At 48.6% G+C, this 13,383-nt stretch overlaps 1 protein-coding gene across 4 annotated transcripts in view; it reads left to right on the top strand.

Moving 5' to 3' along the window:
* stan (Protocadherin-like wing polarity protein stan) overlaps positions 1-13,383 on the top strand; it is an 829,362-nt gene that overhangs the window by 63,205 nt on the left and 752,774 nt on the right. For all 4 annotated transcript variants that reach the window (XM_071683110.1, XM_071683111.1, XM_071683109.1 and 1 more), the window contains exon 2: positions 1,877-2,009. In XM_071683110.1, the coding sequence (XP_071539211.1) occupies positions 1,877-2,009 (133 nt within the window). The remainder of the gene's footprint in view (positions 1-1,876; positions 2,010-13,383) is intronic.

The following is a 13,383-nucleotide window of genomic DNA, read 5'->3' as shown; positions in this document are numbered from 1 at the left end:
GGGAGACTGCTGTGTGTGGGCCGGGGTGGGGAGACTGCTGTGTGTGGGCCGGGGTGGGGAGACTGCTGTGTGTGAGGCGGGGTGGGGAGACTGCTGTGTGTGGGGCGGGGTGGGGAGACTGCTGTGTGTGTGCCGGGGTGGGGAGACTGCTGTGTGTGAGCCAGGGTGGGGAGACTGCTGTGTGTGAGCCGGGGTGGGGAGACTGCCGTGTGTGGGCCGGGGTGGGGAGACTGCTGTGTGTGGGGCGGGGTGGGGGAGACTGCTGTTTGTGAGCCGCGGTGGGGAGACTGCCGTGTGTGAGCAGGGATGGGGAGACTGCTGTGTGTGAGGCGGGGTGGGGAGACTGCTGTGGGTGGGGCGGGGTGGGGAGACTGCTGTGTGTGGGCCGGGGTGGGGAGACTGCTGTGTGTGGGCCGGGGTGGGGAGACTGCCGTGTGTGGGCCGGGGTGGGGAGACTGCCGTGTGTGGCCCGGGGTGGGGAGACTGCTGTGTGTGAGCCGGGGTGGGGAGACTGCTGTTTGTGAGCCGCGGTGGGGAGACTGCCGTGTGTGAGTAGGGGTGGGGAGACTGCTGTGTGTGTGCCGGGGTGGGGAGACTGCTGTGTGTGGGGCGGGGTGGGGAGATTGCTGTGTGTGGGCCGGGGTGGGGAGACTGCTACTGTGTGTGGGCCGGGGTGGGGAGACTGCTGTGTGTGGGCCGGGGTGGGGAGACTGCTGCTGTGTGGGCCTGGGTGGGGAGACTGCTGTGTGTGGGGCGGGGTGGGGAGACTGCTGTGTGTGGGCCGGGGTGGGGAGACTGCTGTGTGTGGGCCGGGGTGGGGAGACTGCTGTGTGTGTGCCGGGGTGGGGAGACTGCTGTGTGTGGGCCGGGGTGGGGAGACTGCTGCTGTGTGTTGGTAGACGCCGAGGTACTTCTGCTGTGAGGCTTGATGCCTGACCAACACTGGTTGCTGTGGGTGTCCAGTGGTGGGAGACGAGGTGGTTCGACAGGTGGGTGTGTGTGTGTGTGTGTGTGTGTAGGAAGGGGGGCGTCTCCAGGGTATAGTGAACACCGTCGCAGTAGACGTGACTAGCGTATGTGAAGTGGACTAGTAACTGTTGGAGTGTACTGAATTAATTCTTGAGTTACTTCAGTATGTTACTGATAACCTTGGGGTATTCATGTGACTTGAAATATTCGGCATCGGAAACGTGCATGTTGTGTGTGTGCTGAGAATGACATGCAAAATATGTGCAACAAATTACTGGAATTGAGTTTAAACCTTAACACGCGTATATCAATTAGGTGGTTGGAGGGGTAAGCTGTGTTTGCTCTCTCGTCTCCGGGACTAAACATCTACCTCATAAAAAGGAATCAAGATCTGATTATTGTTATATACGCCTCGAATTATCCTTAGAAAAAAACTTCGCTAGCAAAAATGCCTTAGTAGCAGGAAGTCGTCGTCATGTGGCGAACATTTGCCAGAAATTGATTTTCCCTTGTTGTTGTTGTGGGCGATGACGGCAGCCAGGGGCTGTGGGAGGCTCCCCTGAGCCGCGTACGGCATAGCGCCTCCACGACCTCCTCTCCTGATCCTCACTTAACTCTCAGGACTTCAGAGAATCATGATTGTCTCGGTTAACTACAGTTATTTATGTTACTTCATCCACTGAGGCACCTTGAATGTATGTACAACATCTCGTAGGGAGATATGTATCTGTGGGTAAATAATGTTTAATGTGACTGGAAATAGATTAGACCAGTATCGTGAGTGGTTCTGTTACTATAGACCATCTGTGACGAGGTAATAGTGTCACCAATACGCTGTTACTTTGTCATAACCAACCTGATTGTTTTTGTTGTGCTTCCTCATGTGTTGTTGTTGTTATCGTTGCAGCTGACGTACCGCATCGTGAGCGGCAACAAGGCTGGCCTGCTGGAGGTGGACCGTGAGTCGGGCGACATCAGCCTCTCCCCGTCCCTCAACACCAACGTGCCCATCCACGCCAGTATGGAGGTCTCCGTCTCAGGTCAGTGTGTGTCTACCTTTACCACAGTCTGCCGCGCCGCCACACGCACCACACCTGCCCCACGTCACACCGCCACCACACGGACCACACCTGCCCCACGCCACACCGCCACCACATCTGCCCCACGTCACACCGCCACCACACGGACCACACCTGCCCCAAGCCACACCGCCACCACATCTGCCCCACGTCACACCGCCACCACACGGACCACACCTGCCCCAAGCCACACCGCCACCACATCTGCCCCACGTCACACCGCCACCACACGGACCACACCTGCCCCACGCCACACCGCCACCACATGGACCAAACCTGCGCCACACCACACCACCACCACATGGACCACACCTGCCCCACACCACACCGTCACCACATGGACCACACCTGCCCCACACCACACCGTCACCACATGGACCACACCTGCGCCACACCACACCACCACCACATGGACCACACCTCCGCCACACCACACCACCACCACATGGACCACACCTGCCCCACACCACACCGTCACCACATGAACCACACCTGCCCCACACCACACCACCACCACATGGACCACACCTGCCCCACGCCACCGCTGCCACACGCACCACACCTACCCTACGCCACCGCTATACCACACGCACCACACCTGCCCCACGCCACACCGCGACCACACGCACCACACCTGCCCCACGCCACCCCCACCACACGCAACCAAACCCGCCCCACGCCACACCGCGACCACACGCACCACACCTGCCCAACGCCACCGCTGCAACACGCACCACATCTGCCCCACGCCATCGCCACCACACACACCACACCTGCCCCACGCCACACCGCCACCACACGCAACAAAGCCGCCCCACGCCACACCGCCACCACACGGACCACACCTGCCCCACGCCACACCGCCACCACACACACACTCACCACACCTGCTCAGCGCCACTGCTGCCACACGCACCACACTTGCCCCACGCCACACCGCTGCCACACGCTCCACACTTGCCCCATGCCACACCGCTGCCACACGCTCCACACTTGCCCCACGCCACACCGCTGCCACACGCTCCACACTTGCCCCATGCCACACCGCTGCCACACGCACCACACCACACCTTCTTTCTATGACTTTCTAGATTTTTTATCTCAGATGGACAATCGATGAATTATGCAGATTATGGTTGATGAAGTGAACCTGCCAGGTACTTCCAGATGGTAAAGTACTTGGCACGTCAGGATGATAAAGTACTAGGTACGTTTTGATCATAACGTGATGATAAAGTGCCTGGTTCGTCCTGATGCTAAAGTACTAGGTTTGTCGTGACGGTAAAGTACCAGGTACTTCTTGATGGTAAAGTATTAGTTACGTCTTGAAAGTAAAGTACCAGGTAGGTCCTGATGGTAAAGTACGAGGTGTACATCATGATGGTAAAGTACTAGGTGTACGTCATGATGGTACAGTACTAGGTGTACGTCATGATGGTACAGTACTAGGTGTACGTCATGATGGTAAAGTACTAGGTGTACATCATGATGGTAAAGTACGAGGTGTACGTCATGATGGTACAGTACTAGGTGTACGTCATGATGGTACAGTACTAGGTGTACGTCATGATGGTACAGTACTAGGTGTACGTCATGATGGTACAGTACTAGGTGTACGTCATGATGGTACAGTACGAGGTGTACATCATGATGGTAAAGTACGAGGTGTACGTCATGATGGTAAAGTACTAGGTGTACGTCATGATGGTAAAGTACTAGGTGTACGTCATGATGGTAAAGTACTAGGTGTACATCATGATGGTACAGTACGAGGTGTACATCATGATGGTAAAGTACTAGATGTACGTCATGATGGTACAGTACTAGATGTACGTCATGATGGTACAGTACGAGGTGTACATCATGATGGTAAAGTACTAGGTGTACATCATGATGGTAAAGTAATAGGTGTACATCATGATGGTAAAGTACTAGGTGTGCGTCATGATGGTACATTACTAGATGTACGTCATGATGGTACAGTACGAGGTGTACATCATGATGGTAAAGTACTAGGTGTGCGTCATGATGGTACATTACTAGATGTACGTCATGATGGTACAGTACGAGGTGTACATCATGATGGTAAGGTGTTTCTGGGAATATAGATGTATAGTGCAGATCGGCGGATGTAGCTAGGGAAGGTTAGGATGGTCGTAGGAGTGACCACAGCGAGCGTCATGCTGTACGTCCTCTAACGTAGGAGCCGAGCTGCTCTGGGCAATCATCTTCCAGGTAACGGACTAAAATACTCCCTGCTTCACCCCTCGCCCCGGGGTGGTTGGAGAACAAACATTAAACACAAATTCCATTTGTTTGGTCATTGTTCGCAGGATTTAGCTTTTCTTTGTTTTGTTCTTTTTCTGCGGGGAATGAAAAATAAAAGGAGTAAGCCAGACAGACGCCAGTGCCTGCTTGGGAGACCAGACTTTGGCGTGCGTTTCTCGCTTTAAACGGATCAAAAGATACGATACGTTGATAGCTTTTAAAATCTTTTTGGATCTCTCCTTCTAACATTGAAAGATATCTTTTAACTGAGCTGAGATGTGACAAAGTATGAAGCCCATGAAAAAAATATCAGCCATGAGGGAACAAAAGACAGCCAATTTGCTGAGCCCGTGGTCTCTTGAAGCGTTGTGTTGTTGTTTTGTGTTGGCAGTGCTGCCCCTCTGCGGCCGCCCGTGACTCAGCACAGCCTCCGTCAGGTACACACTGCCAGCCTCTGTCTTTCCATCTCCGATACTTTTCATTGTTCTCGGAATAACTGCCATAGGCATTTTCCAGACGTTTGAAAGGTGATAAGGGTCACAAGTGGGAAAAACTCTGAATAAATGTTCACCTGCAACAACAGGTCTCATTTACACGATCGTCTGGCGGGACCAGAGCCAGAGGTCTTAGCGGAGTGAGTGAGGGGCGGGAGAGAGTGCAAGTGACTTGGCACCCAGTCTGAGGTGGACGTTTGGTGGATGAAGGAGACGAGTGGTAGTCGGAGTGAGGAAGGTAGATAATGGTAGTGGGGGTGGAGATGGAGCAAGAGGCGCGTGGTAATGGGTATGGGGAAGGAAGAATGGTAGTGGGTGGTAGCGGAGGAAGAGACTAGTGGTAGTGGGTGTGAGGGATGCGACGAGTGGTTGTGGGAGTCGACGATAGGTGGTCGGGGGTGGAAGAGGAGGAGAAGAGTGAGGGTGGGGGCTGCGGGTGTTGGACCGGTTTATAATGAAGGGGCGAGCGGTGGTGGGGACCCAGCCGGGGTGACGGTGTGCGTCCAGAGCATCACCCTCTCGCTTGGTGCCGCTCACCTCGGGTGACCGCTACTTGCCTCACTCCTGTAAATCTGCTGTGGAACGTCGGCCACCTTGTCTACTACTTAGCGCGAAACTGCTGCAGGCGTAGGTTTATCTTGATCGTTAAAATGTTATGGCCAGGGCCGATTTTGCTTGATGTGGTCGGGAATCCTAAAACTGGGGGACCATTTAAGTGACGCTAGTGATGTCCCCCAGGTGCACACGTCGCCGTTGACGGCAGCGGTCCGGGAGGATTGCCTCAGTTTTATGATCCTCAGTGTTTGAGAGGGGAGAAATGAAGGAGGGGGGTCAGGGATGTCACTGAGAGAATGGGTCATGGGCGTCATTTTGATGAGAGGTCGGTGACATTACCTGGACGGGTGGCGCCGTATTTATCGGTCAAGCGAAGTCACCACTGAGGCGAGGGAGTCGTTGGTGTCAAGGGAAACATGGACGTCACCACGGCGTGGGGATGAGGTATGAATAGCGGGGGGTGATTGCATGGACTTCACCCAGGTAACAAGGTCGTAGGTGTCACTTGGGCAAGTGGGTGGTGGGAAGAGGTGATCATTGGTCTCATTTAGTCCTGGGAGTCCGGGTGTGTTGTTGATGTCACCCGGAAGAAAAGATCGTTGATGGCACCCCGGTGAGAGGGCCGTTGGTGTCAACCTGGGATAGTGGGTCGTTGGTGTCACTATAGAGTCCGGTGTATGGCTTCTGAGGGAAGGGGGTCGTGGGTTCACTTGGTCGTCTGGCGAACTCGGCGACCTCCTGAAGAAGAGGAATTTCATAAGTCTTCCTGAAGCGGTAGACTCAAGTGTTTGTACTGTGTGACTTGAGTCTTTCCTCAGACCTCAAAACTGGCCTGGTCTTTTCTCTTAGGTTGCCTCCCTTAATGTTCTGAAATTCATGTAATCTGGTGTAAGACCGATCCTTAAACAAGCACAAGCATTTTCCTTTCTTGCTCAACCGGCACGGCAACTTAAGTCCTGATCGAGGCCATCTCATCAACACTATATATATATATATATATATATATATATATATATATATATGTGTATGTACATGTGTATGGGGGGGGGGGGGTTGGGCCATTTCTTTCGTCTGTTTCCTTGCGCTACCTCGCAAACGCGGGAGACAGCGACAAAGTATAAAAAAAAAAAAAAAAAAAAATATATATATATATATATATATATATATATATATATATATATATATATATTTCTATGAGTTCACGGGGAAAATGAAACATGATAAGTTCCCAGGTGCACTTTCGTGTAATAATCACATCATCAGGGGAGACACAAGAGAGAAATATAAGTCAGTTGATATACATCGAAGAGACGAAGCTAGGACGCCATTTGATATATATATATATATATATATATATATATATATATATATATATATATATATATATATATATATATATATATATATATGTATATATTATATTTATTATACTTTGTCGCTGTCTCCTGCGTTTGGGAGGTAGCGCAAGGAAACAGACGAAAGAATGGCCCAACCCACCCACACACACACACATGTATATACACACACGTCCACACATGCACATATACATACCTATACATTTCAACGTATACATATATATACATACACAGACATATACATATATACACATGTAGATAATTCATACTTGCTGCCTTTATTCATTCCCGTCGCCACCCCGCCACACGTGAAATGACAACCGCGAGGTAGCGCTAGGAAAGACAACAAAGGCCACATTCGTTCACACTCATTCTCTAGTCTGTCATGTATAATGCACCGAAACCACAGCTCCCTTTCACATCAGGCCTAACAATACTTCCATGGTTTACCCCAGACGCTTCACATGCCCTGGTTCAATCCATCGACAGCACGTCGACCCCGGTATACCACATCGTTCCAATTCACTCCGTTCCTTGCACGCCTTTCACCCTCCTGCATGTATGCAGTCTGTTGTGGATGAGAGGGCTGGGGAAGTGAGTCAGTTGTTGTTCGCTAATGATACAGCGCTAGAGGCTGATTCGGGTGAGAAACTGCAGAGGCTGGCGACTGAGTTTGGTAAAGTGTGTGAAAGAAGAAAGCTGTGAGTAAATGTGAATATGAGCAAGGTTATTAGGTTCAGTAGGGTTGAGGGACAAGCAAATTAGGAGTTAAGTTTGTATGGAGAAAAACTGGGGGAAGTGAAGTGTTTAAGATATTGGATTGGATTAAGCAGCGGATGGAACCATGGAAGCGAAAGTGAGTCACTGGGTGGGGGAGGGGGCGAAGGTTCTGGGAGCGTTGAAGAATGTGCGGAAGGCGAGAACATTATTTCGTAGAGCAAAAATGGGTATGTTTGAAGGAATAGTGGTTCCAACAATGTTATATGGTTGCGAGGCATGGGCTATAGATAGGGTTATGCGGAGGAGGGTGGATGTGTTGGAAATGAAACGTTTGAGGACAATATGTGCTGTGAGGTGGTTTGATCGAGTAAGTAATGAAAGGGTAAGAGAGATATGTGGTAATAAAAAGGGTGTGGTTGAAAGAGCAGAAGAGGGTGTATTGAAATGGTTTGGTCACATGGAGAAAATGAGTGAGGAAAGATTGACAAAGAGGATATATGTGTCAGAGGTTGAGGGAACGAGGAGGAGTGGGAGATCATATTGAAGGTGGAAGGATGGAGTGAAAAGATTTTGAGCGATCGGAGCCTGAACATACAGGAGGGTGATAGGATTGCAAGGAATAGAAAGAATTGGAATGATGTGGTATACCGGGTTCGATGTGCTGTCAGTAAATTGAACCAGGGCATGTGAAGCGTCTGGGGTAAACCATGGAAAGTTTTATTGGTCCTGGATGTGGAAAGGGTAGTATGATTTCGATGCATTACACATGACAGCTAGAGACTGAGTGTGAACGAATGAGGTCTTTGTTGTCTTTTCCTAGCGCTACCTCGCACGCGCGCGATGGAGGGGGGGGGGGGTGCCATTTCATGTGTGGCGAGGTGGCGCCGCTAATGGATCAAGGCAGTAAGTATGAATATGTACATGTGTATATATGTATATGTCTGTGTATGTATATGCGTGTATATGTTGAAATTATAGGTATGTATATGTGCGTGTGTGGGCGTTTATGTATATACATGTGTATGTGGGTGGGTTGGGCCAGTCTTTCGTCTGTTTCCTTGCGCTACCTCGCTAACGCAAAGTATGATAAATATATATATATATATATATATATATATATATATATATATATATATATATATATATATATATATATATATATATATATATATTTATTTATCATCCCTGGGGATAGGGGAGAAAGAATACTTCCCACGTATTCCCTGCGTGTCGTAGAAGGCGACTAAAAGGGGAGGGAGCGGGTGGCTGGAAATCCTCCCCTCTCGTTTTTTTTTTTTTTTTATTTTCCAAAAGAAGGAACAGAGAAGGGGGCCAGGTGAGGATATTCCCTCTAAGGCCCAGTCCTCTGTTCTTAACGCTACCTCGCTAACGCGGGAAATGGCGAATAGTATGAAAAAAAAAAAAAAAAAAAAATATATATATATATATATATATATATATATATATATATATATATATATATATATATATATATATATATATATATATATATATATGTGTGTGTGTGTGTGTGTGTGTGTGTGTGTGTGTGCCTTCCGCCTCACTGTGGTGTCTCTATTTCTCTTTCCTTCGTGCTGGACACATGATCTTTCTTGATTTAGTAGTAAATCCAAGTGGGATGGCAGTAGCCTGGTCCAGTTAAGTAGTGAAAACCCCAGTTTTTGTCTTACATCTCTTTAGATCTCATTCATTTCCCTCTGGTAAATGGCAAAACACTGCAAATTCAACTCCGGACTAGCATAAACTCGTTGGGCATAGCCACATCCTCCACTCTCTCCGGGAGACCCCACTTGATCACCATTACACAGTGTGTTACCCAAATGCTGGGAGTGTCCTATGGATGCTGGAATTGTTTTTCTTGTGAGCAGCTGTTCTATAGCTATGCGGGTTTTATTTGTCCCAGTATGGGGTCCTGCTTACTTGTGTTCTTCCTACATTTCCTTCTTAGTCAGAGTACAGTCACTTACCTTCCGCCTCTTGTATCTCTCCAGTTATCATCTCCCTTCGTCCCTCCATTTCCGGCTGTCGTGGCATTACTGTCCTCAACCTGTTTTACAAGCATTGTTTCATCCACTTTTCTCGTGAGCTGTCTACCTGTATTCGTGCCACTAAAGCTTGGTTCTGTGGTACCCACCTGGCTGCTGTTTCCCATAGATTTTGTGTGGAGGCCAGCCTCACGATGATTGACCGTTATAGTGCCTCCTTTCCTCGCAACTCGACGCTTTGAAATTCTTTTCTCTTCATTGGACGCTTTCCCTTCCTATGACCTTTCCAGTATCAAGAGTCAGGTCTACAGACACCAAGGGAGCTAGAATTGATTTCATGATCATACTCCAGCAGATAAGCTCGTCCTAGATCATCAGGTGTCCTGTTATGTGTCATGCCACTGTGCTCCTATGCTCTCACTAACCTGAGTTCGGACATGCACAACTTTTACGAGAGGGAAAGGCGGCTTGTTGGAGACTCGTTATGACAGAGCGTTAAGTCTGTGAGACGTTCCTGTAACATGCCCATACATCTAGGCCAAATTTCTATGTAACATTTTTCACTGTAAAGAGTACACGAAGAGAAATTCTACTCGAGATGAGAAGAAAAAAGAATATAATGTTTCTGAGGCAGAACATGTGACTAGTTCTACCAGTTCTCAGGCTGGAGGAGGGGAAGCAACAGGAAACGTTGAGCGGAAGTCTGGCAACAATTTAGCCGCGTTGATCCACGTCCAGGTAATGGTCATTGGTAATGGCAACGTAGGAAGATGACTGCTTGCACTGTGTTCGTCTCGCTTATGCTGGTGTATGGTTGATGTGCGTGCGTGAATTTAAGAAGCTGATGCCCTGTATGCATGCATGTGGGTGCATTCCAAGATGTGTGTGGGTGCAATACATGGCTGCTCTGTGTATATGTTTGGTACTGACGTCTGACAGCTGTTTGTCTGTCCATTATATATGTGAATGTAGCGTGTGTTTATGTTCATTGTGTACGTGCCTCTGTGTGTGTGTGTGTGTGTGTGTGTGTGTGTAAGGTAGCGAGGAGGCGTGAGTTAGCGGGGCTATGATCAAGGCTCCGGCACCCAACCATTACGTTATCACCACCCCACTCAACACCTGCCACACCAGCAGTACTCCCTCCTCGCCCAATCACACCACCAGACCTCTCGACCCATACCAAGAGTGGTTCTCAAACCATAGCTCCACCACATCGCTAACCATACCATCTGCATTTCTCTAACCATACCACCACCACATCGCTAACCATACCATCTGCATTTCTCTAACCATACCACCACCACATCTGTGACCATACCACCTGCACTTCTCTAACCATACCACCATCACATCTCTAACCATACCACCTGCACTTCTCTAACCATACCACCATCACATCTCTAACCATACCACCATCACATCTCTAACCATACCACCATCACATCTCTCTAACCATACCACCAGCACTTCTCTAACCATACTACCAGCACTTATCTAACCATACCACCTGCACCTCACTAACCGTACCACCAGCACTTCTCTAACTATACCACCAGCACTTCTCTAATCATACACCCAGCACTCCTCTAACCATACCACAAGCACTCCTCTAGCCATAATACCTGCACTCCTCTAGTCATACTACATGCAATTCTCTAACCATACCACTTGCACTTCTCTAACCGTACCACTTGCACTTCTCTAACCATACCACCAACACTCCTCTAACCATACCACCAGCACTCATCTAGCCATACCACATACCTCCTGCATTTCTCTAACCATACCACCAGCACTTCTCTAACCATACCCTTAGCACTCCTCTAACCATACCACAAGCACTTCTCTAGCCACACCACCCGCACTTCTCTAACCATACCACCTGCATATCTCTAACCATACCACCTGCATCTCTCTAACCATACCGCCTGCACTTCTCTAACCGTACCACCAGCACTTCTTTAACGATACCCCCACTTTAACGATACCCCCAGCACTTCTCTAACCATACCCCCAGCGCTCCTCTAACCATACCACAAGCACTCCTCTAGTCATACCACCTGCACTTCTCTAACCATACCACCTACAATTCTCTAACCATACCACTTGCACTTCACTAATCATACCACCTGCACCTCTTTAATCGTACCACTTGCACTTCTCTAACCATACCACCGGCAATCCTCTAACCATACCATATGCACTTCTCTAACCATACCACCTGCACTTCTCTAACCGTACCACTTGCACTTCTCTAGCCATATCACCAGCACATTTTTAACCATACCACCTCACTTCTCTAACCATACCACCTGCACTTCTCTAACCTTATCACCAGCACTTTTCTAACCATACCACTAGCACTTCTCTAATAGTACCCCAGCACTTCTCTAACCATACCACAAGCGCTCCTCAAGCCATACCACCTGCACTTCTTTAACCATACTACCTGCAGTTCTCTAACCAAACCAACTGCACTTCTCTAACCATACCACCAGCACTCCTAACCATACCACCTACACTTCTCTAACCATACAACTTGCACTTCTCTAACCATACCACAAGTACTTCTCTAACCATATCCAAATCACCTCTGACCATACCACCAGCACTTCTCTAACCATGCCACCAGCACTTCTCGAACCATACTACCAGCACTTCTCTTGCCACACCACCAGCACTTCTCTAACGATACCATTAGCACTTCTCTAACCATACCACCATCACATCTCTAACTATATCACCAAACCTCCTCTAACCATATCACCATCACATCCCTAATCATACCAACAAAACTCATCTAACCATACCACCAGTATTTCTCTAACCATACCACCTGCACTTCTCTATAATACCACCAGCACTTATCTAACCACACTGCCATCACATCACTAACCATACCACCAAACCTCTCAACCATACCCCCATCACATCCCCAATCATAGCACCAAAACTTCTCTAACCATACCACTAGTATTTCTCTAACCACACCACCAAACCTTCTCTAACCATACCATCAGCACTTCCCTAACCATACCACTGGTATTTCTCTAACCATACCACCAGCATTTCTCTAGCCATACCATTAGCACTTCTCTAACCATACCACCTGCATTTCTCTAACCATACCCCATGCATTTCTCTAACCATACTACTTGCATTTCTCTAACCATGCTACTTGCACTTCTCTGACCATGCGACCAGCACTTCTCCAACCATACCACCAGCACTCCTCTAATCACACCGCCCGCACTCCCCTAACCATACCACCTGTACTTCTCTAACCATACCAACTGCATTTCTTTAACCATACCACCAACACATCTCTAACTATACCACCAGCACTTCTTTAACCACACCATCAGCACTTCTCTAGCCATACCACCAGCACTTCTCTACCCATACCATTGTCACATATGTACTCGTACTTCTAACCACAATATTAACGTAAGGAAATTTGATTCAATTGAACTCAATGTAAGAGATTTATTTAGGCGTAATCAAAAGAGACTGGAGGCAGTGTTCAAGAACACTAAGTGCATCACTGAAGGTTTACATAGATAGTGAATGATTATAAAAACCTACAGTTATGCTCGTTGACGGGTCACGAGATGGTCTGCCTTTGATTTTAGTGACACAAAAATCAGATTTTTTCGTATCGTTGTGAGATGATGAACGTACCAATATCTTGAAATAGATTAATGGATCGAAGTGAAGCGCTTGTAATTCTGGGACGCATTTGGCCCCTCGCCAGACAGCCATGTCACAACAATGTAGCTTGTGGAGTGGTTGTTGGTTGGCCAGGGAGTGTGTATCTGCCCTCCTGCCATCCCACATGATGAATCACCCGCGGGGACAACCCCCCACTCAGCCAGTCCTGCCGTCTGACACACACGTGACTGGCGTGACGTAAGACTTGGGACGTATGCTAATACCG

This window comes from Panulirus ornatus, chromosome 35, assembly GCF_036320965.1.
Source record: "Panulirus ornatus isolate Po-2019 chromosome 35, ASM3632096v1, whole genome shotgun sequence".
Taxonomy (NCBI): Eukaryota; Metazoa; Arthropoda; class Malacostraca; order Decapoda; family Palinuridae; genus Panulirus; species Panulirus ornatus.
The sequence above is the reverse complement of the archived record's forward strand: the minus strand, read 5'-3'. Positions and strand labels throughout refer to the sequence as shown.